Source organism: Callospermophilus lateralis, chromosome 16 (genome assembly GCF_048772815.1).
Source record: "Callospermophilus lateralis isolate mCalLat2 chromosome 16, mCalLat2.hap1, whole genome shotgun sequence".
Classification (NCBI taxonomy): Eukaryota; Metazoa; Chordata; class Mammalia; order Rodentia; family Sciuridae; genus Callospermophilus; species Callospermophilus lateralis.
This window is the reverse complement of record NC_135320.1, coordinates 54760488-54785013: the sequence shown is the minus strand read 5'-3', so window position 1 is coordinate 54785013 and position 24526 is coordinate 54760488. Positions and strand designations below refer to the sequence as shown.

Here is a 24526-nt window from a genome sequence, read left to right as displayed (position 1 = left end):
TGCACAACTCTGTAAGTATGTTTAAAATCATGGAATTATAAACTCTAAAAAATGAACATATTATGTCTTTGTCATAATCATGAAGATAAAAACCTTGGAATTTGAGAAAGCAAAAGACAAAAGCATAAAACCCAACTATTAGCACCTAGATAGAAAGTGGCTCTCTAAGGGCAACCACTAGGTAGCATACCATCAATATTCAATCCCGTCAGTATTTAGTTATCAATATTCTCAGAGTAAATACATGGGTGAATTGTGCAGGTCTATCTTTTATCGTGTTTCTAATATGTGCCAATGGCATCATGTTAGATTCAGTAAACATATATGTATGCTACCTTCAGCTTAGACTTCTGAAAATTCCACAGCCAGGCATTCTTAATGCTCCACATATACCTCAATTTCAATGTGACCAAACACTCTTGTTCTATATTTTCTGTCCAATTGGTACCACCATTATCCATCCAGTGGCCAATGATAGTAACCTGGAATTCCACTTTGAATCTTCATTGCCTTTCACTTACGCCATTCTATCTCTCCGCCAGTTCAGGCTTCCAAATAGTTCTTGAATCCGAGTCCTCCTGTCTGTTCCCCCTCCTCTATCCAGGCCCTTAATGTCTCCTGACTGGACTATTGCAGCAACCCTTTAACTGATCTTTGCTCCTGGCACCTAAATCAATCCCCACCATCATCTGCTGGCACTATCACCCTAAAATGCCTTGATTTCCATCACTTGCAAGACAAAGTTCATTAAAGCAAACGTGGCTCTCCATGACCAGGACCTTGCCTCCCTCTCTCTTCTCAATCTCTGGATACTCTCAGTACCCATATCTGCCAGAGCACCTGCCCACCCTCCTGAATTTGAAGTGACCAACTCTCATTCTATCAGTCCAGCTCAGGAACATCTCCCCGTAGGCCTAAATATGGGTCACTGTACCTTCTGTGTTGTTATAGCATTTATTTAGTCTGTCTGCCCTGCCAGCCATAAGCCACCTGAGGGTCAGGACCGTGCCCACATTTTTTCTCATCTCCAGTCACCAGTGCAGGCCCCAACATAACAACACTTAACAGATATTCATTGAATACTAATGAACTGCAGGTAAAAGAAACATGATTTAAATTTGGAATCTAGAGAAATGGTTAAAAGTCTTATAAATCCAATTTTTAAGTGATAAATGCCCTGTGTGTCTCCATGAGGCATGAATCATGTCTGTTTTTCTCATCACTGTCTCCAATATCATTCAGTACTTGCAGGATGAGTGAATGGGAAAACGAATGAATGAACAGAGGTGCAAGCAAAGAAATATGTTGAAAACAAACTGCTTCCATGAGAATGGGTCTAACAATGCAAAAATTGTCCTTTGTATCATTTCCCAAACCTGAGTCAGATCATTCCTGAAACCTAAGGAAGCATTTATTTTGCCCTGGAACAAATAATTATCTAATTGGTCATGAAAGTTTAGATGACACATGCTGGTGTGTCCCTGCATTCAACCACATTGTAGACCCTGGATGAATATGGCCCACTCTCCAAAGGGAGAGACGTGAGCTTCTTTACTGTTTGTGTGGAGTGAAAATGGTCACTTCTCCAGAATTCTTCAGAGAGCATGTCTAGACTGATTCATGCAAGACAGAATGATGTGTCACAGATGCTTCACAAAAATAAGAAAAAGAGAATGTAGTCTTTTTTTTTTTTTTTTGGCTTTGGCTTTGGCTTTGGCTCTGCGATGGTTGCTTTTTGTTCTTATAATTCTATAGTCAATAATATAGAGACATGAACAAAAATGAAGAGATATCTTTAATTTTTCAGGTAGAGCAGTGGGTGAGAAGGCATGAGAACTGTGCCAATTCTGGGGGAAGGGAAGAGCAAGAGGAATGGCCAACAAATTTGACAACAGGCCGGAGGCTTGAGGCAAAGCTGAAGCCAAGAGATTCCCAACATCTGTAATGGCACATGGCAGATTCTTAATAAGTGTGGGCCGAACAAATAAATGTGGAAGGTAATACTGACTTTCCATCTGACTTTAAAGAAAACCCTTTTAATTGTGTTGATTTACATTTTAGTGGTTATGGCTCAGCTTTGGACACAGAAAGAAGGGGGATGGAGCCCAGCTCTGCCACTTCCCAGTGGCATGGACAAGGCACTCAGTCTCCAAATGAAGCTATTATGCATCTAATTGGTCATCAGAGGGACGTGTTTAAATGAACTCTGGTACAACCACACAATGCAGTTGAAAAGAATGAGGATGGTCTTTATAAATAGTTATGGAAAATTTATGAAAAATGTTAAGAAGTTTCCAGAATAAAGCCATCCACAAAACCACTTCCCCATTCTCCAGGTATAGAGATATGTAAATTTGTAGAAAAACTCTGGAAGGATGTACATCAATGCAGCAATAGCAGTTATTCGAAGTAGGGGACTGATATTGAAGGGTGGTGACCATGTGAGTTTTGAGTAAGTTTTTTTATGTAAATTTTAATTTTTAATAACAAATGCATTCAACTATTACTTGTAAATTACTGCACCTTAAAACTACATTTAAAATATCTACATCCTAGTACTGGGTCAAAGGCTAAAATGAAACAATGACTATAAATGCATTGCCTGGCAGGAAAAAAAAAAAAAAAACTCTTATTACATAGACTGTGTACACCATTCCCAGTAAGGATTCCTGGAAAGGGCAATGGGAACCTCAGGTCTAAGCACCAGCTCCATGCCTGACACTTTCTTTACAACGGTCCTTCCTATAAGGTACATGTTATGTGTGACATTGGGCTTGTTACTCTCTATGCTTCAGATTACTCATCTACCACAGGGAATAATAATAGGACCTATTTTATAGATATGATAAGAAAGTTAATACATGGGAAGCTCTTGAAATAGTGGTTAGTGAATATTAACTATTAACATGACATTATCATCCATATACTTGACCTAAGAAGACAGATGCTTTAAAGATGGTATTACTTAACCAAGTTCATGCAGCTAGTAAATATCTGACCTCGAATTTTAAAGAAAATTTCTGCGAGGTTTTTACACTGTACGCATGCGTGCGCGTGTGCACACACACACACACACACACACACATAAACAAAATATGGGCAGGATGGGGTTATGTGGTTTAAAGAATGCAGAGTTTTAGTTTGGGATAATGAAAAAGTCAAGAGACGGTGAATATGGTTGCCCAACAATATGAATAGACTTAACGCCACTGAATTGTGCACTCAAAGTGGTAAATTTTATGTTATATATATTTTATCACAATTAAAATTTAGAGGGGCTGGGGTTGTTCCTCAGTGGTAGAGCGCGTGCCTCGCATGCATAAGGCCCTGGGTTTGGTCCCCAGCACGGCATAAAAATGAACAAATAAAAATAAAGATATTGTGTCCATCTATAGCTAAAAAACATATTTTTAAAAAATTTAGAAAAATAAATTAAAAGAAAATAAATTTCAAAAAAGTGAAATAGAATAAATTTGCCTGAAGACTGCCAGTCTAGAAACTATAACCGCCTCCCAACAGCCTATGCCTGGGGCTCTCAGTCTCTGGCTGTGCCTCCTATATTTGCAAGGTCTAGATTCCTTCCATCACCCCAAGGCCCCACCATCCACCCTCCCAGCAGCCTCCCAAGTCCTCTCTCAGCCTTCAGTTTGGTGTAGCTTGCCCCAGTGGAGTTTGAAGCTGGCAGCAGCTGTCCCTGGTCCTGTCTGGTCCTGTTCTCAGGAATCTGACAGGGCTCTTCCCTCTGATGACCCTGCTCCCCAATAAGCCCTAGCTCTGCATTACCACCTCATTGAAGGCCAGAGTGATGCCTGTCTTGCCTCACATCTCACAGCCAGCGCAGGGGGGCTTGTGCACACTGCAAGTTGCTCTTTCCGCACCAGCACATGCCCTACCAGCTGGATTGGAGTTCCAGCCAGCAAACTGCAGGACCAAATCAGTATGCAGACCACATTCTGCTTAGCTTGTCACAAAGAGGAGACCTTTAAATAAAGGGCTCACATTTGGTTTTTGTGTTTTATTTTTCTGGAAGACAAGCAATGAAATATTAATTAATGTTAAGACTGTTTCTCTAACCAGCACAAGTGATACTTACCATTCCAACTATGGGCACATCTAGTGACCTCTGCTCTAAAGCCTGACAACATGGACACTCTCTGCTGGACCCTGCCCCAGAGGAATTAGGTGCGTATATTCCTTTTGACATGATTCACCTGTAAACTGGCTCCCACATTAGTCATTACCCAACGGGAACATCTGGCAAGACTTCCTCAGTCCCAGAGCTCATTTGGAATTGGGTCTCATAGGAAGGCTGTTCCTTGCCATCTCATTGTTGGTGGCATTGCTTGACCAGCACATCACAGGTCTCCAGCCGGGAAGGTTTGCTAAAAATGTCAATGCAGTGCAAACTCTTTACAGAGGCCTCCCCACCCTCACTTCAGCTGTGCTGCGGGTTAAATTGGCTCCCCAGGGCCATGCAATTTACCCAGCGTCATAGCAATGAGACAGCCCCCTGTCCTTGGTTCCTTTGTCATTTGTCAGCATTTACTCTGTGCCAGGTACAGTCCTGGGCACTGGAGATAAACATTTCTGCACTCAAGTAGCTTCCATACCAGTGGAGGTGACAGACATTACCCACTAACACAAATGAAAAATTACTATAATGCCTAAAAAAGAAAAGGAGCCGATGCTATAAGACAACATAAGGGAGAGACACTGGGTGGCAGAAAATGTAGTTTAAATTCTGTTGGCTCAGAGGAAGCCTCTCCATGGAAGTAACGTCTCACAGGAGCCCCTGAGAACAGCTGTTTCCACCCCCTTCTCCCAAAGGGTATGGCTGCCCTGTCTCCTGTCACCCCCATGTTCACACACAAAGGCACAAATGGATTCAAACATATAGCTTGGCACATGGACAAACAGATTCACACAGACACTGAGACACACATATAAGTACATACATACAAAGACACACACAGAGATACATACAAAAAAATCAGGCATATGTGTGTGGCTACACAGATAGAAACACACAGGCACATAGACACACACAGAGACCCACACAGAGACCCACAGAGACAAATACAGACACATACATCCACAGAGACTCTCAGGCATGTGCACACACACAAACACGGGCACGTATCCCTCTGTGACATATTAAACCTGCTCCTGAAAGGCCATCTGAGGTGCCTTTTCACCCCATGGCTCCCATTGGAGGCTGGAGGCCCGGGGTGTCAGGGGATAGTCCTTCCCATTGCATCTGGTACAGGGTGTGGCCAATGGCTTTGCACCCAGTAAACAATGGCTCTTGTTTGAAGTAGTTCTGCCTCTTTGTTGCTCTGCAGCAGTGTTGCTGAGGCCTGTGCTCCAGTCTCATTGAGTATGTGACATCTGCACATTCCAGTTTTCAAGCATCAAACTCTTCCCTGAAATATCAGCACAAACCAGTCCCTCAGACTCAGAAAAGTCTTGCTAGTTCTAAAGCTTCCACACACATTTGCATCTTCCACTGAAGGCGGAGAAGCCCAGGCAAATGTGAAGGTCAAGAGATTTTGGGTTGGCTGGAATTTTTTTTTTAATCATAAGAGGGCTTTAAACACACACACACAAACACACACACACACACACACACACACACACACAGAGGTTTTTTTAAAATAGGGAAGTTATTGAATAATCAGTGAGCTCATGCTTTAAAATTGGAAAATTACATAGCAATATATTTAAATGCTGCACATAGAACATCACCATCCTCCTTCTGAGCCTCAACTCATTGGCTCTCAAGTTCCTAGGCAGAGTGAAGGCCAGAGTACAATTGGTTTACTTCTGGAGCTCTTTTTGTTCCCACCAGCTCCTTATTTTAAAAGCAGTCCTCAAATCCAAGGAAGGCATAAAGAAAGCTGCCTGGCTTCTCTGTAGGAGCCAGAGGGAAAGCCCAGGGACACCCTGGTTTCCCTCCTCTCCTCCCACATTTTCCACAAAAAGAAATGCAGACTACATCCCCATGAGGGTGACCTTTGTAATAACTGACCCTGAACACAGTGGATTACAATTCAGCCGCTCCCTGTAGAGTCAGCCCTGACAGACTCACAAAGTTTGCCAGAAAAGTCGATAGAAGGCTGACAGATCAAAAGTGAGTCGTGCCAGCTCCACTCTTAGGAAACAGTTAGACGGGTGTCTGACTGCTGACACCTCGGTTCTTTTCATAGTAGGTCTGAAAATAGCTCAGAATTCTTTAAGTGTCTGGAGATGTAGGCGATGAAAAGAGTTTTGAGTGCAAAAACCCTCCCCAAGAACCCCAATTCTGTTTCTGCCACATCACCCAGTCAGTCTGCTCAGGCCACATTCCTAGGTGTTCAGGGACCTCTGGACAGCCCACGTCCCTTTGAGAGATTGTCAGTCTGGGATTCAGAACTGGCCACCCATGAAGGGGTGAGGATTCTGGTCATCTAACATTCATATTACCAGACCCTTTGGTCTGTCAACTTTGTGTGTCCCTTGCTACAAACCTCTCATAACTCTGTGGCCTGCCCCTGTTGCCCCATTGAAAGGCACCTCCTTTCTAAATAGGCCCTTTTCTCTGTCTTAGGCCTTTAATGGGCCCATGTGAATTTTCCACTTTTTCATTCCTAACCCTTCATATCTGTGGTTGTATTTAACATAAACACCAGTAGTGGCCAAAGAAGTCACCAGTAGGTCTAAGATGCTGAAAGGGGAAAGATAAACTCTGGGGTTGGTAAACAATGTAATAAAGGAAGAATCAGTTGGGGCAGCCTAGACATGAGTCTGTGGGGAATTAACAAAACACAAGTTAATAAGGACTGAAGCCTAGGGAGAGTCTTTAGAATGGATACCACGGGCCCAGGTGCGGCAGCGCTCTGATGAAAGCATTGGTCAGACCTGAAGCCCAGTGGGTGTGGGAATGAGGGAGACTGCCGGGACAGTGAAGGGGCACCCCTAGATGGCATTTCTCCAGGCATGGTCTGAAAACCACCTGCTTCAAAATCACCTTGTCCAGGTGTGTTGCAGGTTCGTGCCAGTAACCCTAAATTAATCCCAGACAATTCCAAGACTGAGGCAGGAGGACCAAAATTTCAAGGCCAGCCTCAGCAACTTAGTGAGACCCTAACTAAAAAACAAAAGAAAAATCACCTGGGATATTTGGGGATGTAGCTCAGTGGAAGAGTGATTGCCTAGCATGCATGAGACCCTGGCTCTGATTCCCAGCACCTGACTGCTTTTTAACTACAGATTTCTGCTCCCACACAAGAGTTTGATTTTATAGATGGGTGATGTCCAGAGATTGACTTTGCTGAAAGCTCCCCAGATGATTTTGATGCCAAGTGACTCTAAAGTCTATATTGCTTAATGACCGTGAATAACATCTTTCCATTTACTTCCCTCAAATCTAGTATGGTACTGGGCAGTTAGGCAACTGTTGGCAAATGACTGCTGTGGCCAAAAAAAAAAAAGAGAGAGAGAAATAAATAAATGGGGGATGGGGGAGTTAAAGATGACAGAAAATTTACCCTAAGTGGCTGGGAGCACTGTGGTCCCATTAACTTAACAGAAGTGAGGAAGAAGTCAGGAGGGAGTTTAGAATGAAGGTGGTAAGTCCCATGATACCCTGGTGACTTCCAAATACACATAGGTAACTCAGGCAAGGGGCCCAGGTGAGGTGGGGCCAGGAGGAGAGGTGGGGCTTATCTGCATCCTAGTAGAGTTTGGGTGTGGCTGAGGAACATTGCAGGCTGTGTGACAGAACTGTGGGGGATGGAGAAAGTCAAGAGGAGAATGAAAAACCAGCAGAGCCAACAGCATGTGGGGCCCAAAAATCAGAGGAGGGGGTGAAAGAGAACTTAGAGATTCACCTATGTGATTAAAGAATTTGGGAACTGAGAACCGAGGACAGGCGACTGCACTTATCTATTAGGGAAGCACTGACCATCAAAGAGAGCAGTTTTGCAGGAGAGACAGGAACAGAAGCCAATCACAGAGATAAAATAAGGAAATGGCTGAAGAGGAAAGCCCAGGCCCCAGTGGTGATCACCCACACTGGAGCTTCTCTGGGAAAGGAAGGCTGTGCAGGTCTTGGGGTCCACTCTTCCTCTGGCTGTCCCTCAAAAACCTGTCTTCTGAAATGGGTGCTTTTCTTTCTTGTTTTTGCCCCTGTCCTGCTCCCGTGGCCTCAGCTTCCATCTCTAAGCCAATGACTCATCCAGGCCTCCGTCTGCTCACCCCACACCTCCATCTGTGCTTCTTGCAGGTTCAAGGAGGGATCTAAGGATTCCCTTCACCTCTCCACACCATCATCACCCAGCCACCAATCCAGCCCGAACCCAGAAGCTGTCCTTCCCGTCCCTCTGTCTGCCCCCACCACCCTGTCCTGATGCAGGCCTCCTGGTCGACCTGCCTGCACCTTCCTCCTCACCTCTCTCCTTTTGAATCTGGCCTGCACTAAGGTCATGAACTCAAGGAGGGTTAGGCTCCTTCCTACGCTACCAAGCTGCTGCCAGTCACATTCTATTATCATAAATCTAGTCAGGATGTCCCACCCAGTGACAGAAGAATGCAGCTCAAGCATTTTAGATGGTTTTGCTCAGGCTTCTTTTCAGCCACACTGACTTGGATGTTTCTCATATGTGCTGGGATGCTTCTGCCTTTGTGGCTTTGGTTTATGGCGGTCCCTGCTCATGGAGGAAGAGCTCTCCTCCTGTTCTCTTCCCTCCATCTCTCCATCCTTGACTCCCACCTGCATCCTCTGTCTGACCAACACCCGGCTCCCTCCCTGTTCAGAGTCCAGAGTCCCATCTTCACAGAGAGCCACTCCTCCTTTCCTTGTGTCCTTACAACCCTCCTCACCCAAAATGTGTTCAGTATTCTCCATGGCCTCTATTCCATGGAAACCTTAGGTTAGGTGGGAGGAGAGGAGAGGCTCTTGGAGGAGAAGGGGGGAGTGATCCAGCAGTTGTTACCTCGCAGGAAGCCATGGGGGCCTGTGTTCACTGGAAACATAATAAATTCAAAAGAAGGCCTAAAAGAACATCATTAAAATTGCCTCTCCCTGACTTACTCTCTGCTCTTGCCCTTCTCTCTTCTCTGCCTTTTCTCTTTTTCACTCTCTCCTGTATTTTTTTTCTCCACTCCCTCCTTTTCCTGGCTTCTTCCTATCCCCTTTTCCTTCAGTAGGAACTTACACCAGCTCCAAGGCATGCCTGTCCTCTCTCCCTCGCCCTGCCTCTTGCCCTTCAGCCAGGTCTTTGAGGCTGGGCTTGTATCTGTCTTTCCAATTGCATCAGCTTGTCAGCTGCTGACCTAGTCATCTGCTTGGGAGAATCTAGCCAGGAGGACAGTGTTAGTGATAAATGAGGTCACAGGAGGAGGAAAGCGTGGCAGCTTTTCAGATCTGCAGTTATCAATGGGAAGTGACACCCATGTCAAGTCCTTGGCCTGAAGGGCTAGTTAAAAGTTCTCCTGTAAAGAAAAGGACACAATAACCACGTGAGTGCTGTGCTTAAGCTCTTCCTTCTAGAGGAGGTGTTTGCTTCTCCTTTTAAGATGCAAGGCCTCGTGGCCCCAAAATAACCCTCACATCTGTTTATACCCCTGCTAGAGGGAGGTGATGAAACACATCCACTTGATGGAGATGCAACGGTTATGGTAAGGTTCCAGAACCTTCTCAGTGCTGCACATGTACCACGTGTCCTTTCTCAGCCGTGGCTTAGGCAGAGGACATGGTGGATTCCCCTGCTCAGCAGTGTGAGTTAAGTGTGGGATAGGAAGAGTCTTCTGCCCTATACACTTAGGGGCCTGGTGCAACCCAAGAATCTTATGGGAACGGGGATTCTTCTAGGCATCACAGAGTGACAAACAAAAGTGAGCAATTAGCCCTAAAACCAAATGGGATCGGCGTGATTTTCTTCTCTGCCTGATGATATTTAATAGCAGGAATTCAGATTAGGTATAAATAATAAAAAGCCCAAAGGAGACAATTGCTGATGATTTTAAAACTCTATTCACTTGGAACAGAATCAGCCCAAGCATTTCTCTGATACGGTTGTCCCTAAAACTGTCTTCCATGGTGGCTGCCTGCTGAAGAGAAAAATGATGCCAAATAGGAGGTTGTTTGTAATCAGTCCCTCTGCTCTGCTTAAAAATAAGTTAGATACATCAGAAACTGCTCACTGCTGTCATGAGAACATAGGGAAGCATGCAAAATTCTGCTTTTACATTTAAGCAAACAAGTGGGCAGGGACATAAAGACCATCTAATCCAATCTCTTAATTTTGCAGCTGTGGAATATGAGGCTCATGGAGGCAAATAGTTATGGAGGCCAGTCAGCCCAGCACCCTTCCTCTGGGTTCCCTGCAGCCTTTAGTAAGGCTCAGATTCTTAAGTCCTGGGTAAGTAGAGCTAAGAGCTGGCTCCAGGAATTCCCACCAGTATTTACACCTAACAAGGCAAGAAACTATGGTTACCCAGTACCCAATTTACCACCAGGAGCTACTTCAGTAGCTGGAAGAGTGGTACCCAGGATGGCAGGGCTGCCAGCAAAGGTATTGAGCAGGACCATGCAGGGGGAATCCTGCAGGCACCTCTGGTTTACTAGGACTCCAAGAATACATGACCATTCCTTCTGCCAAGAACTCTAGTGGCTCTTGATCCTGGCAAGAAAGGGACCACACCTCTATCTGCCTGAAGGACAGACAACCAACCATTCCCAATCATTGCTGGAAAAACCCAGGTTTCCGCAGGAAATCCAGTCCCCAGCTGTGTTTGCCACTCCATATATAAGAGAAGGGCCTCAAGGAAGCATAAACACTTTCCTATTTAATCTGCATGCTTTGCAAGCCTGGAGTCCTGAGTGTGTTGGCCACGCTCCTGATTCCCAAGTCGAGGCGCAGAAACTGAAGTGTAGCAATCAGACATAATGGTTGAGCAGAGCCCGCCTCGATGCTTGCACAGTAGTGTGTTAATGAGTGTTAAAACTGACATCGCAAATACAGCGTTCTCAATATTTAAAATTACAACTCTGTAACAAGTCATGCTGTTAAAACATACAAGAAATACCAGTTAAGCCTTCAAGTAGACACCGCAGAGCCCATATAGACCGCTGCTATCCCAAAGTGCATAACAAATCATTTTCTTGGAAACGAGGCAAGAATTAGCAGGTGGTTCCATTATTTGAGTACTAAGATAAGTAGAAATAACAAATCCAAATATTAAATACCAATTACTACCTGATGAGCTACAAATCAGCTCAGCATTACAACATGCCCCTCCTCAACAGCAAACCCAGAAAACATGGGGGTTTGGTGGAAAACACAAACCTATGACCAATGTGCATTCATGCAATAAATGTGTATCACTTCCCAACCTAGGCCTTTCAAAAAGCTTTTCCCATATATTGTGAGAAAACCCTGGCCCAAATATTTGTCCCAGTGTTCTTTGAAAAGAATCATCTTCAAATGGTGGAAGTGACGCCGCTCTCAAGCCAACAGCTGGAAATGAGTCATAGCATTTCTACTTTGTCCTAAAGAAGGTTTACAGATCAGTCTGATAGCTTTGTGGCCAAACATGTCATCTCATGCTTGCTAAGAGTGGTGCAGAAAATTAACCACCCTGATTAGTTTCTGGGACCAGAAGAAATTGCTACAAAGAGGCCGAGTTATCTAGCAAGGTCAATCAAACACCTTGTCTCTGATACAGCTCATTTCAGTGGGACCTTGGGGGAGGAGAGGGTTCCCTGGTCATAGTTTGGTCTCCATCTATTGTGGGAATTCACTGCAGTGTTCAAGCCAGCTGAGTTCTTATCTCTCAGTTATTTGAAACCACTATTTGGAAAACTTAATACTATTGAGATATTCTTAAGCTGAAAAGTGACTGAAGATCCCAGTAGGCAAAGGAATATTTTTACAAGTATATATGTGTGTGTGTATATATATATATATATGTACAAGAGATGTTAAAAACACAGTCTCTAAAGCATTTTGGGATTCCCCCAAAGAAAGGCACCAGATAAATGCAAGTCATTACCTAAAAGAAAAGTCAAGTTTTCCAGCTTTTCATATCTGCAAAGGTAACCACTAAGGGTGGTAAAACTTTCTCTCTCTCTCTCTCTCTCTCTCTCTCTCTCTCTCTCTCTCTCTTTTGGTGGTAAAACTGCTTGTTTGGAAAGATCCTCAGGAGAGTGACTGAGTTATTCTGCCTCCTTCCTTGTTTCCACTTTGCACAGCTTTATGGTCAGTGACCATGGATACCACACTCAGTGACCCAATACCATCAACCCTGACAGATTTGTGACAGTACTCATAAGTTTGTACCATCACCTGCCTGCAGTGCAGCTGGGATGATTTTGTAAATTTTCTGCCCCCCAGGGCTGGAAAACAACATCCAAAGCCAAAAATTCCATGTGCAAAATCTGAAAAAATAACCCTGCTCTTCTGACTCACTGGTCTGTTGTCTTTAAGTCATCTCCCCTTTCCTGATGCTTCTAAGAAACATATATACATCTGCACATAGGCACTCTGTGCACATAGGCACATCTGCACATGGCCACCTCTCCCCCAAGCCCCCACCATGAGACTTCAGTCTGATGGAAGGATTTGAACTGGAGGCTCAAGGGCATAACTGGCCTATGTATTCAACCAACAAATCGCCCACACTGCAGTAGCTATGGCAACTACAAGTACACAAAGACCTCTGAGAATATCCTTTCCACACTCTTGTGAAGTATGGATTATCCTCAACCTACTAAAACACAAAATGGACCTCATAAGGGGAGGCCCGAGCTTTGGATAAAAGCCTGCCTAACTTCCTGCTTAGATCCCTGGATTCTACAGCCTTGCAGAAGACTGAACTATAATGAAAGCCACCTGGAAAACCATTAGATTACCTAGAAGATGACAGAAAAGGATTATCTTACAAAGGGGCCAGGTTCCCCTTCTCAATGTCATATGCTGGTTAACTAAAGAGGAGGTAGGGCGTTTTGGAGAAGAAAATGGTAGTCTCCCTACAATATAAGCTTAGCAGTTTAAAGGTCTTTTAAATAGCCTTATGCTATTCAAGAAGTTTACAATTATTTATGACATTTTATGAAGTAGAAATTTTTTGTTTTATAACTTTTGCCTGGCCTCTACCCACCCTCCCCCAATAAATGGCAATTGGAATGGAAATAAAACTCTAGTGTTTCCATGCTGGGTAAGCCACACTGTCTTCTTGCACATCTAAATTTTGAGTATACACTTCTATATCACCATGTCATGGCAGGAATTCAGGGCAACCTTAACATCAAATGCAATGTACTATATCCTAGAAGCAAAACTATCTGGGCAAATTCTGCTTGGAATTAAAAGGGCTCTTATTTTATGAGCTTTTAGAGCAGTCAACAAAAGTATTTAAGCTACTGCTCTTGCTAGCAACCTAGTAATGTTCCCCTCAGGGAGACAATACGACAGTAAGCCTCTTCTAGGCTGAGAAAGACAACACAACCTAATTCTTAAATGTCTTAAAAATTAAATATTTCAAAAACATGCTAATATCTAAGACACAGCAAACTTTGGTCAAATGGCTTAGACCAGGAACCTACCTCAGCCAGAAATAAATGTCTCTTTGATCACCCTAGGAAAGAGGGAGGCCTAGCCATGAATGATAGAGCTTAGATTGCATGGACTCTTGGACTCAGATTTAAGCATCCTGGGAGTTGGCCTATGTTCAGCTGAAGTCCCTGTCCCTAATGTATGTCTTCTTTGGGAAAAAATAAACTTATCTTCACTACATGTTTAACAGTAACATTCTCCAAAGAGTGACATTTACAAGACAAACATCAGTATATATCTTTCTAAAAATGTCTGGTTCACCCATGCAAGCCACAGAGCTACAGATATTTAGAAAAACAACTCACAGGCTTGCATTGGTCCTGTGTGCTTAACTTTGCATTCTCTTTGATTTGGTATTAAAACTAAATGAAAGCAAGGGATAAACAACTGAGGTTTTTTTCACATGACTGTGAGCAAAATCTCATGATATCCTTGCTGACCTCATAGATAGATACGTTTCCACTGGACAGATTTGAGGGGACTTTTTGTATAGAACTCACACAACAACCTCAGAAACAGGAACACAAAGAACTCACACATAATACCAGGGCACAAGCACTAGAATAGTGTACATGGTGGACAGAGAAATTGGCATTCTGGGTACTCATCTGGCAGAAAGATGAACATTTTATGCCCACGATGCAAAGACCAGTGAGTGTCATTTCGTTGAAAGGTGCAAAGGCATGGTGTCAGACACACCACCCTCTAAAAATGATTCTAAACACTGCAAAAGCAACCGGGGACGCATATCCCATGCATCTCTCCCCTCTGGGGTTGCGCAGACTCCTTACGCCACAACTTTAAGGTGCCTGTACTGTGCCAGAAGCACAAGAGGCAGCTCAGCAATGTGGGTTTGAGGATAGCAAGTCCTCCCAGCTAATGTAGGGAATCATTTAAACTCAGTTCACTTGGTGAACTCCTGCTCATGTTCGTCAGGCTCGCCATGAGGGATTTAACTTTATGGGCATAATAGTCCCTTAAATTGACAGAAGGGACCTCCTTCATTCCATCTCCAAAGTCACAGCTGCGCATGGCACTCTCAAGTTGCTTTTGGCGGCGATAAAAGTGGGAGAACTTATTGAAGATCAAGGTGATGGGCAGTACTACCACAAGGATACCTGCCAAGATGCAGGCAGAGGCAGTCAGCTTCCCTGCTGTGGTGCCTGGGACCACATCCCCATAACCCACTGTGGTCATACTGACTGTAGCCCACCACCAGCAGGCAGGGATGGTGGCCAGGCCCTCATTCTCCTCCTTTTCAATAGTGTAGGCCACCACAGAGAAGATGGAAATTCCCACAGAGAGGTACAGCAAGAGCAGCCCTACTTCTTTGTAGCTGTATTTCAAGGTGGCCCCCAGAGAGCGGAGGCCAGTGGAGTGTCTAGCAAGCTTTAAGATGCGGAAGATCCGCATCAGCCTCAGGACCTGGGCCACCCTGCCCAAGTTGGCCAAAGTAGGTGTACTTTCCACCACCAGGTTCACCACTAGAGTAATGTAAAATGGGACAATGGACATGAGGTCAATAAGGTTTAGAGCATTCTTGAAGAACTTGAGGAAATCAGGGGCCACAGCAAACCTGGCCACAAGCTCAAATGTGAACCAGGCAATGCCAAAGTGCTCCACAATTTCAAATCTGGGGTCCTCACCAGGATTGCCCTGGCCATCAGGGATTTGGAAATCTGGTAGGCTATTGAGGCACATGGTGATGATGGACCCCAACACCACCAGGATGGACAGGATGCTAAAGACCCTACTCAGTACTGAGTAGCCAGGGTTGTCCAGCGCCAGCCACAGCTGCCTACGGAAGTTGCCCAGGGGCTGCCCATCGAACTTGGAGGCGTCGTTGTAGAAGGCCAGGATCTCATCAAAGGAGGATGTGGTGCTTTCCTGGTCACTCTGCTCATCCCACTTCTCCTGCTCAGGTTCCACTTTGCGACCGTGATAGCTGTAGCTGCAACAGGAGTCGATGAAGAACTCGTTGATGCCCCAGTATTCAATCTCCTGGCTGAAGGAGAAGACGCACAGCTCGGCCATGACGTGAAGTTTGCCGGTGTGGTAGAAATGCAACACGTAAGGGAAGAGTTCGGGGTTACGATCGAAATAAAACTCACGCTGGACATCGTCGTAGTCATCGCAGAGCTCCAGAATGGCCTCGCGCGAGTGGCAGAGCAGTAGGCGGCCCAGGCGCGTCTCCGGGAAGCGCAGCAGCGTGTGCGAGCGCAGCCGTCTCTTGAAGCCGCCCACATTGATGCGGATCTCCCCATCCTCGACGTTGGCCTCCGACAGGTCCCACAGGCTCTGGCCGGTCATGCTGGAGATGCCCTGCAGCCCGCGCCGCGCGGGGGCGCTACACCTGAAAGCCCAGGGAACCGAACAGCGTGAGCGCCCGGCGCTCCCCGCCCTGCGCCCTTCTCCTTCTCCGCAGGGATACCTGCGGGCCCCGTACTCTCCAGGCGGGTCTCTGAGTGCTGAAGGGCAGTGAGGTGGGGGAACAGCTCTGTGGGGGTTGGCCTTCTCCCAAGGAAAGGCAGGGGTCTATGTACTAGTATGGCAGCGCCTCCACTCCCACCCCAGGGGTCTTGGCATCGCTTTTCTCGTAGCAGGGTCGCGCCCCCGCGGCTCTGAGAGCCCAGGGGGTTGAGAGCTGACCTTGCCGGTAAGCAGGCGGAGAAGACGCCCCCGCCCGCGCGCCGCAGACAGGCGGGACCACAGCTGAGATACGCACCGGCAGGGCTGGGCCGAGAAGGGGGACACGTAGATTTGGGAGGGGGCGGGGAAATTTACCGCTCTATTCTCCTGGGCCGGGAGAAAGGGGGACAGCTCGGCGTCCCCTGTGTTCAGCCCCCACGACTGGGGCCCCTTTTGCATGTTCCCTCCCTGGCTTCCCCCGCCCTCCTGGCGCGGTGCCCCGGGGCCGCGTGCGCTGCGCCTTAACCCAGCGGAGCTGCCCGGGCTCGCCCTGCGCGTTCTGGAAGCACTTACCTGGGAGCATCGGCGCCCGCGGCCGAGGCCGGCGGGAAACTTGCACGACCTGCTGGCGAGCATCTCAGCGGTGTCCGCTGCCGGCTGGCTGTGCGTGTGCGCGCGGGTGCGAGTGTGTGTGCGCCTGTGTGTGCGCCCGGCGGGCCAGCGGGCGGGGTCCACCCAGCGTTTCCTCCAGTCTCCGGCCCTGCACTCTGCCGCCGCCCGCAGTTGCCGGAGGCTCACAGGTGGCTGCGTGGCCGCAACGCTCCTGGAGCCCCAGTCTCCGGATCCGTGCGCCCCTCACCCTCCGAGAGAAGCAGGAACCCACGCCGCAGGCGCCCGCGGAGCAGGAGCGGGAGCTGAGCTGGTGCGCTTTGGCGCGGTCCCTGCGCTGGGGCGCGGCGCGGTGGTGCTGAACGGACAGCTCCGCGCGCCTCAGCCGGGGGCGCGGCTGTCGCCCCAGACTCTGAAGATGCAGCAGCAGCAGCAGCAGCAGATTCTCTGCGCTCCTCGGGCGCGTCACTGCGACCTTCCTTGTGCCCCCAGCTCAGCGCGGGGCCGACACCTTTCCCTATCCCTGACACATCCTCCGATGACAGCTGCTGTTGCCATCACCCCCAGGTCGCAGACAGAGGGTTGCCTTCGGTGACCTTGCCCTGTTGGGTCTGTCAGGAGATCCATGACTTGTGCGTGTCCAAGGATTAGGGCAGAACCAGAAATCTCCAGGTTTTCCAGTTTAGGGACCTGAAGAAAAGTTTCCCCAAGCCTGAATCTGGGGTTGTTGGGAAACTGAAGCTGGATGGAAGAGAAAGAGGTCAGGGAAGCCTGAGGTTGAGCTTGGTTTAGCTTGCCAGAGGGTTTGGGAGAGGGCACGGCAGGGGCGCAGGGCCCCTCAGTGTGGGAGGGAGTCATGGAGTTCTGTTTGGGAACTCTGAGTGGGCGCCGTGTGTGTACAGGCTAGTATGGTGTGTGGGCTGTAGGGGAGTACATGTGTGTGTGCATGTGTGTGATCTGAGAACAGTAGGAATTTCAAGACAGTGAAATAGTTCCTCTGATGGGTGGGGAGATGTGTGCAGTGTCAGTACAGGCAGAATCCGGACTTGTGTGTGATGTGTGCTAGGTGCAGTGTCTGAACCCAGCATAGATGTGCTAAGTATCTGTATCCCCATTCACAAGACTTGTGCCCCAGATCTGAGTTCCTGGTGTCCTAGGATTGTCCTTAAAGCTCTCCTTGATGAGCTGAGGTGAGAAATGGACCTGAAGTCCCTGTGAGTCCCTTCCTTTGGGTCTCTCAGCCTTTTCCATGGTCCCCATTTGCAACAACTGGAGCACTGTGGAGTGTGCAAACTTAACAGGGAGATTGCGTCTACATGTCATGGTCAGAAATCCTGGAACAGCCCTTGTAGGGTGCCTGGATTCATAGGCCAGCCACCACAGCCACAGTGAGAAGCACATCCTCTTAACACAGCTGTGGCAATGCCATCCCTCTCCACTTTGTGTAGCAGTAGAGTGCTTTGGGAGAATCCTTGATCTGGCGTCATGTGGGGACTCCTGGATGCAAGCCTGACCCATCACCTGTGCCAACCGCTTGCCTTTGAGTGTGTGTGTGTGTGTGTGTGTGTGTGTTTGTGACACCATCTCTCTCTCTCTCTCTGAGTGTGAGTGAGAGAGAGAGAGAGATGGCATTTGGGGTCTTTGTGTCTATTTCTATCAGAATCTGTTTGGGCATATTTTCACCTTATTCTCTGTCTAAGTCTGCTCAATCTAACACTTGTGCTCTCCGACACCTGGCTGGGCTGCAATCCAAAGGCCTCTGGGCTCCATCCCCACAGGAGTACTGCTAAGAGTGTGCCAGCCTTTGCAGAGGGTGCATGTTTTGGTGCATGTGTAATCACTGGGTTGCTGCTTCTTTCACTCTTTTCAATCCCCTCCCACATCTTGGGGGAGAGTGGCTCGAGGTTTCCCTGCTTTAGGTGCCTTTAGCAGCACCAGGGGACAACCTTAGCAGCCCTGCTGCTCTCTCTAGCCTTCATCATCCTCTACCTCTGGCCACTCCAAAGCTTGGCTTCACTGCCATATGTCTAGCTTTTGCTGAGTGCCACCTTTTATTCCCAGTCACTCCCACTCCTATGGCCTTAGCTTCTGACTCTTCTCATTGTATTCTATGGATAAACTACCTTTACCTTCTTTGAGGTCCCCTTTCCTACAAACTCTTGGGTTTGATGACTCTGGGATTTTCCTTCCTCCCCTGCTTTATTTATCTGCCTGTTCCTTCTGCTCCTGCCTGTTTTTGTTCTTGCTTGTTCCTTCTTCCTTTGTGGTTGTGGGAGACTTTGCCCATATATAGATAGAGCCCCTCTGTCTTCTCATTGTCTCTCCCACACCAGGCTGCTGGGGCTCTACCTGGCCACTGAGGCTCTCACCCCTCCTATATCTCTATTAGGGGCTGCTCCATGCCCTCCCAGCACTGCTTCCAGCCTTCACCCCTGCCAACCTCCTTCTGCCTCCCACCTTTCCTTTCTCTCACTCTTCCCCCTTGTCCCCTTCCATGCCTTGAGCTACACTGGTGCTCCTCATCTGTGTCTGCTGCCTTTTCTTAGCTTTTCCTGTGAGGCTGGGGCCAGGAACAAGCTTCCATGTGCACCTTTCCTGAAACATCAAAGTGAACTTGGAGCCCATGGGCAGAAGTTTGGGGCATATCAGTTATTTCTTGGAAAGGCTGAGGTGGAAGCTTTTGGGTCTGACAGGTGCCTTTGCAGAGGGTTAAGTGCATGTGACAGGCAGAGCCACTTGTTTATTTCCCAGTCACTGTGCTGAAGAGAAATGGAGCCGTCTTCCTCCTTCTGTACGGGGGAAGCTAGCTTTGTTTATGCTTTATTTAAAGGTCTGAGTCCTGATCTTAAAATACAGCTGCCTGCTCCCTGTGCATGTCAAGGCTGGCCTGGGGAGATCATGAGGAGGGCACCCTGGGAAGGGGGACCAGGGAACTCCAGGGAGTGGCCAGGATTCTTGCACCTAGGTGATTAATAGCTCTGTCTCCCCTGCCAAAGCAGAGCTCAGCTGAGCCCACACATCTCAGACTCAGCTTTTCCTCCCTGACAGGAAAGGGGGCTGCATTAGTGGCTTAGCTGAGGGATCTGGGCTCCTTGACCTACATTCCCTACTACCAAGAGGAGCGGAGTCCCTGTCCTTCTCATGGGCCATGATCACAGGTATGCCTGAGACTCTGATGGCATGTGCTATTCACCTGTGCCCATCCTGCTGCCCACCAGCCACCCTCCCACTGCAGCCCAAGTGTCTCCTAAAAAAGCACATCTGAGTCATGTCCTTTCCTTCTGAAAACCTTCCAGGGGTTTCCCATTGTACTGAGGAGGAAAACCACTCACCTACTCCCAGACCTTCCATGATGTGCCCTGGCCAGCCCACCTCACAGATGGCATCCCCTTTCGCTTCTCTATCCATTGTGCCTCAGCCACATGTCCTCTTTGCTTCCTGTGCAGGACCTCTGCACCCACTGTTCTGTCCACTTGTCATGGCAGCTTCACATGACAGGCTTCCTCTTGTCACTCAGTTCTTAGTTTAAATGTCTGCCATCGCCTTTGTGACATCAATAGTTGTTGAATACATAATTAAATGACGAATGAAGGAGACTCAACTGCTATGTTAAGTTTTTCTATGCCAGCTAGAGTCTTGATCCCAACTCTTGTTCCTCCTGATGGGTCAAAAGGGGGCCTGGAGGGGTGTTGCTGTGCCTGGGACTTTGGTCTGGAGCCCCAGGTTCTGGGGTGCTCTCCCAGCAACCAATTTGATCTAGCAACCTAGTTGGATCTATCCCTAGCTGCACATTAGAATCACCTGGGGAGTTTTAAAAATAGCCAATGTTCTGAAAATAGAAGGGAAAGCAATAGAGTAGAGGAAGGGGCTGGGGGAGGAGAGAGGGGAAGAAGAGGTACTCAGGATAAAACTGACCAAATTGTTGTGTGCACATATGAGTACGTGACAATGACTCTCACCATCATGGATAATTATAATGCACTGATAAAAAAATGAATTGTATAACAAAATAACCAGTGCTCCTAGATTCCTTGAGTCTCACACCAAACCAATTAAATCAGAATTTCTGGGGTGGAGGACATGAGAAATCAATGTTTTCGTAAAGCTGTCTGTGTGAGTCCAGTGTGGAGCCAAGGTTGAGAGCCTGAGCAACCCACCTAGAGCTGTGTGCCCAGGAGCCTGCACCCAGTGGTCAGCACCAAGAGCGGGGGCTGCATCTCAGTTTGGTAGTCTCTCCCACTGCCCACTTCTTGGGATGATACCCACCTGCAGTGAGTACATCATAAAGCCTCTGTGTCTTAGCCATCATGTCCCTCCATCCCAGCCTCCTGCAGGAGTCCTTGTGATTGTTCCTCTGAGAATCCTTTACTGTGGGGATAATTTGTAATTAACAATAGCTACAGTTTCTTCTCCTTAGAAGGCAGTGGGCTCCTGAGCTGTTATGTATTGACTGTGGTATGGGACTGAGGACAAGTCCTGTCTGGGTGGATCAACAGTGAGAAGGACACAGAGAAGTTTCTGGGGATTGGGGACAGAAGCCTGCCTGGGAGAGATGAGGAAAGCAGGAAAGCTAGATCCTGAGTGGAGGAAGCCATGTCTGAGCCTTGGGAAGGCTGAGTGGATGAAGGGAATGATGAAGAGAAAAGTTGGGGGTAAAGGATCATACAAAGTTTAGCTGCACAGTGTGAATGCAATTCCTCATTAAGTGTTTTGTCAGGAGGCAACAGTAAATGAATATGTAGTTTTGCATTGTCTCTGAATGTAGGACTGCATTTTCTTAATGGTTGTGAGTCTTATGTAGGCCTTTTGGCTATCTCCTTTATCCAATGACCTCCCCTATATCCCTGTGTGCTCCCTGGAGCCCGAAAGGAGAGAGCAGGCTGTGGTTGTTGAGAAGCCCCTTGATAAAAAGGGGATCAGGTCCTCCACACCTGGCATGCACAAAGTCTGCTCCTGGAGAGCTGGAGTCCCACCTTTTATGCTTCTACTTCGAGTCCCTTCTACAGGGGAGGAGAAGTGGGGAGCGCTACTCTCTTAGTCCTTCCACCGAATTCCCCAGAACATCCTAGGGCAAAGCTGGAATAATTGAGAGAAACTTGATTACATTGAGACTTAGCATCACCACAACTATTTAATGATATTAGGACAACATGGCTGCAGAAATGGGAGCAGCCACCTTCCTCTAGAAGCCACTCCCAGCCCCACCCTCACCTGGGGGCCTGGCCATCTTTCCCCTCTTGCCCAGGTCCTCCTTAAACTCCACAGAATAGACACAGTTTGAAGTCTAGACACCCAGGAGCTTCCTATCCATCAACCCAGGTATGTTCTCTGATTTCTGCTGTCTCTTCTGTCCTGTCAACCTCCTACTCTGGGTGATTGACAGCTAGACCGAAACCTCCAGCCCCCTCGCACTGGCTCTAGTTTCTCAGTCCAGTGGGATGCCTGCATCAAAACAATTCACCTTGAGGATCTGGTGTGTGCTCATGGAGTGATGGCATCTCAGCAACCACCAATCATGGCAGGTGACTGATGAAGACAAAAAAGCAGAGAAAATTCAGCTGGAAGTGATGAGGAGGAGGGCAGCAGTAGAGGAAATCCAGACTGTTGGCTCTGGCAAGTATCCTAGGCAAGGATGTTCCAATCCAGCTCCTTAGCATGCGGCCTTGGGTGCAACACTTAGTCTCTCCATGCCTGTTGTTGCCCGTCTAAATCACCATAGTCCCTAATTCATAAGATTATTGTGAGAATAAAAAGAAGCACTTAAGAGCCAAGGTCTGGTGCAGCAAGTGCTAACAATGTCAGCAGGTCTAGTGGCAGCTGTGAGTTTTTCTGTGCTTACCCTGGGAAACTCTCTGCTTGCTTCTTGCCCTCTACTTGGCTACTACACTGACCTTCATTTTACTGAAGCCCATTAAGTGGAGTACTTAGAATCAAACATGTCTCTCTGATTCCAAGATCTGCATTCTTAACTCTCTCAGCGGGGTACAGGATGACTTAGGGTAGGTCAATGGCTATAACAAAGAGCCCCCTAACCCCAGGGGCTTAACATAATGCCAAGGTTATTTCTCACATATGTTACAGTCCTATTGGGTATTTGGGAGTAGCCTTCCACAAGCTTGGCAGGTCAAAGCTTCTTCCATCTAGAGCTCTGCCAGCTTCTAGGGCCTGGGAATCCTTCCCTAGGATTCTCTGTACCAAGTCAAGAGATGAGAGAAAAGAAAGAATGTGGAGGATGGCACCAGATATGTTGGAGCCAGGTATAGAAGTGGCTTCTGTCTATATTGCTTGGCCGGAACTCAATCATGCGGCCCCATATATAGCCACAGAGTGGGAGTTGATGACATAGGAAGATAAAGAGGATCAAAGACATTTGGGGTACTGGCATTCTCTGTTGCTGATAGATGAGTAGGAGCTGGTAGGTATCCTGTGTTCCTTTCTCTCAGGATGGGCACAGGGAACACAGCAAAGTCCCCAGTCACTATCCTTAGCTGAACGGACTTCACTCTGGAATGTAGGCCCAAGGGGCTCTGTCTTCCTAGGAGTCTTAGGCTGACACAGAAGAATGTCCTCTCAGCCTTGGATAAGATTTTGTTTCCTTTTTCTCAGAAGGAATCTTTCTGCTTTGAACTTATCCATACTGCACATGTAAAGAAAGGCACTGGTTTCCAAATTCTGGTTGAAGGAGCAGGAAATTAGGCATAAGAATGTAACAAAGGGTGTTGGGTAGGTCATAGATTCTGGAAGCCAGGAGCCAGATTTAGAAGCTACAGAGCCAGGAAATGCATGTAATTAATGGCAAGATGCTCTAGTCCCACCACAGCGCTGGGCACGACTCCACAGGCAGCACCAATGCTGATGGGAGGTGCTTGGCCACACTGGTTCTTAATTCACTAACTGCACTTCTGTGCCTGTACCCCAGTTGATGTTGAAGGATGGGAGCAGGCTGGGGCGGGGGACTCACATGCAGAACTTCAGATGAGGCAGAATTCATCCAGACAAGGGGCAGAAGCCTTCTCTAAAATCTCTATCCCCTCCTCCCTTGACTTCCAATCCTTTCCTGGTCTGGGAACTTGGGAGAACTTTTAAGAAAAGATTTCCTTTCTGCTCTCAACAGTTGGTCCTGTATCATGCCCAGCTGTCCACTTAAGATACCCTCCCAGCTCCCCAAACCTCCCCCCAGCTCAGAGGTGCTCACAGCTGCTGCCCTGGGTCCTCACCTTTTTGCTGTGAAAGTGACATCCACCCACCTCTCTCTCCACCATCGCCCATCGATCCATCCACCCACCTACCCATCCCACACCCTGCATGCCTCTGTGGGCTCCTGTCTCCATGGTTACTTCCAGGGCCTGAGTCTGCTCTGGGTTTGCTGAAAGATTCTCCAGCTCCAGGCTGTTCCCAGCCTTGCTGCTGGACCCAAACTCTGGCTTGCTTCTGCGGTCCCACCCCACTTAGGGCTCTCCCTCCGGCACAGATTCCACATTGCTCGCATATTGGCCCCTCAAAGTGATGGGTTACTGGGATCAAAAACAAACCCCAAAACTCCAGTATTTGAACTGCAATATTTGAAAGTATTTGAAAGATGTCTAGTAAACTGCCACAGGGAGCCAAGTGGGAGTCCCTGGAAGTAGGGAGGCGCTTGGGAGGGAGGAGCCCTTTGTAATAATCATGAAAGTTAGCATTTAGTGGGCATTTACTATAATCCAAGCACTGTTCTAAGGATTAACATGTAGGAATGAGGTTAATCCACCCAACAGCCCTATGGGGTATGCACTGTGATTATCTGAGGGGGACAGAAAGCTCGAGTGCTATGGTTAAGGGTTCAGAGCTAACCAGGGCTAGAGCCAAAGCAAAACAGTCATACCACAGAGGCTATGTTCTTAAACACTGTGTTCACAGCCTCTCTCTAGCCTTTC

At 47.6% G+C, this 24526-nt stretch overlaps 1 protein-coding gene across 1 annotated transcript; it reads right to left on the bottom strand.

Annotated features, from left to right (window-relative positions):
• Positions 1-14471: 14471 nt before the first annotated feature.
• On the bottom strand, positions 14472-15905 carry Kcns2 (potassium voltage-gated channel modifier subfamily S member 2). The gene has a single exon (XM_076836430.1). The coding sequence runs from the start codon at positions 15903-15905 to the stop codon at positions 14472-14474; it is 1434 nt and encodes a 477-aa protein (XP_076692545.1).
• Between the last annotated feature and the right edge of the window lie 8621 nt (positions 15906-24526).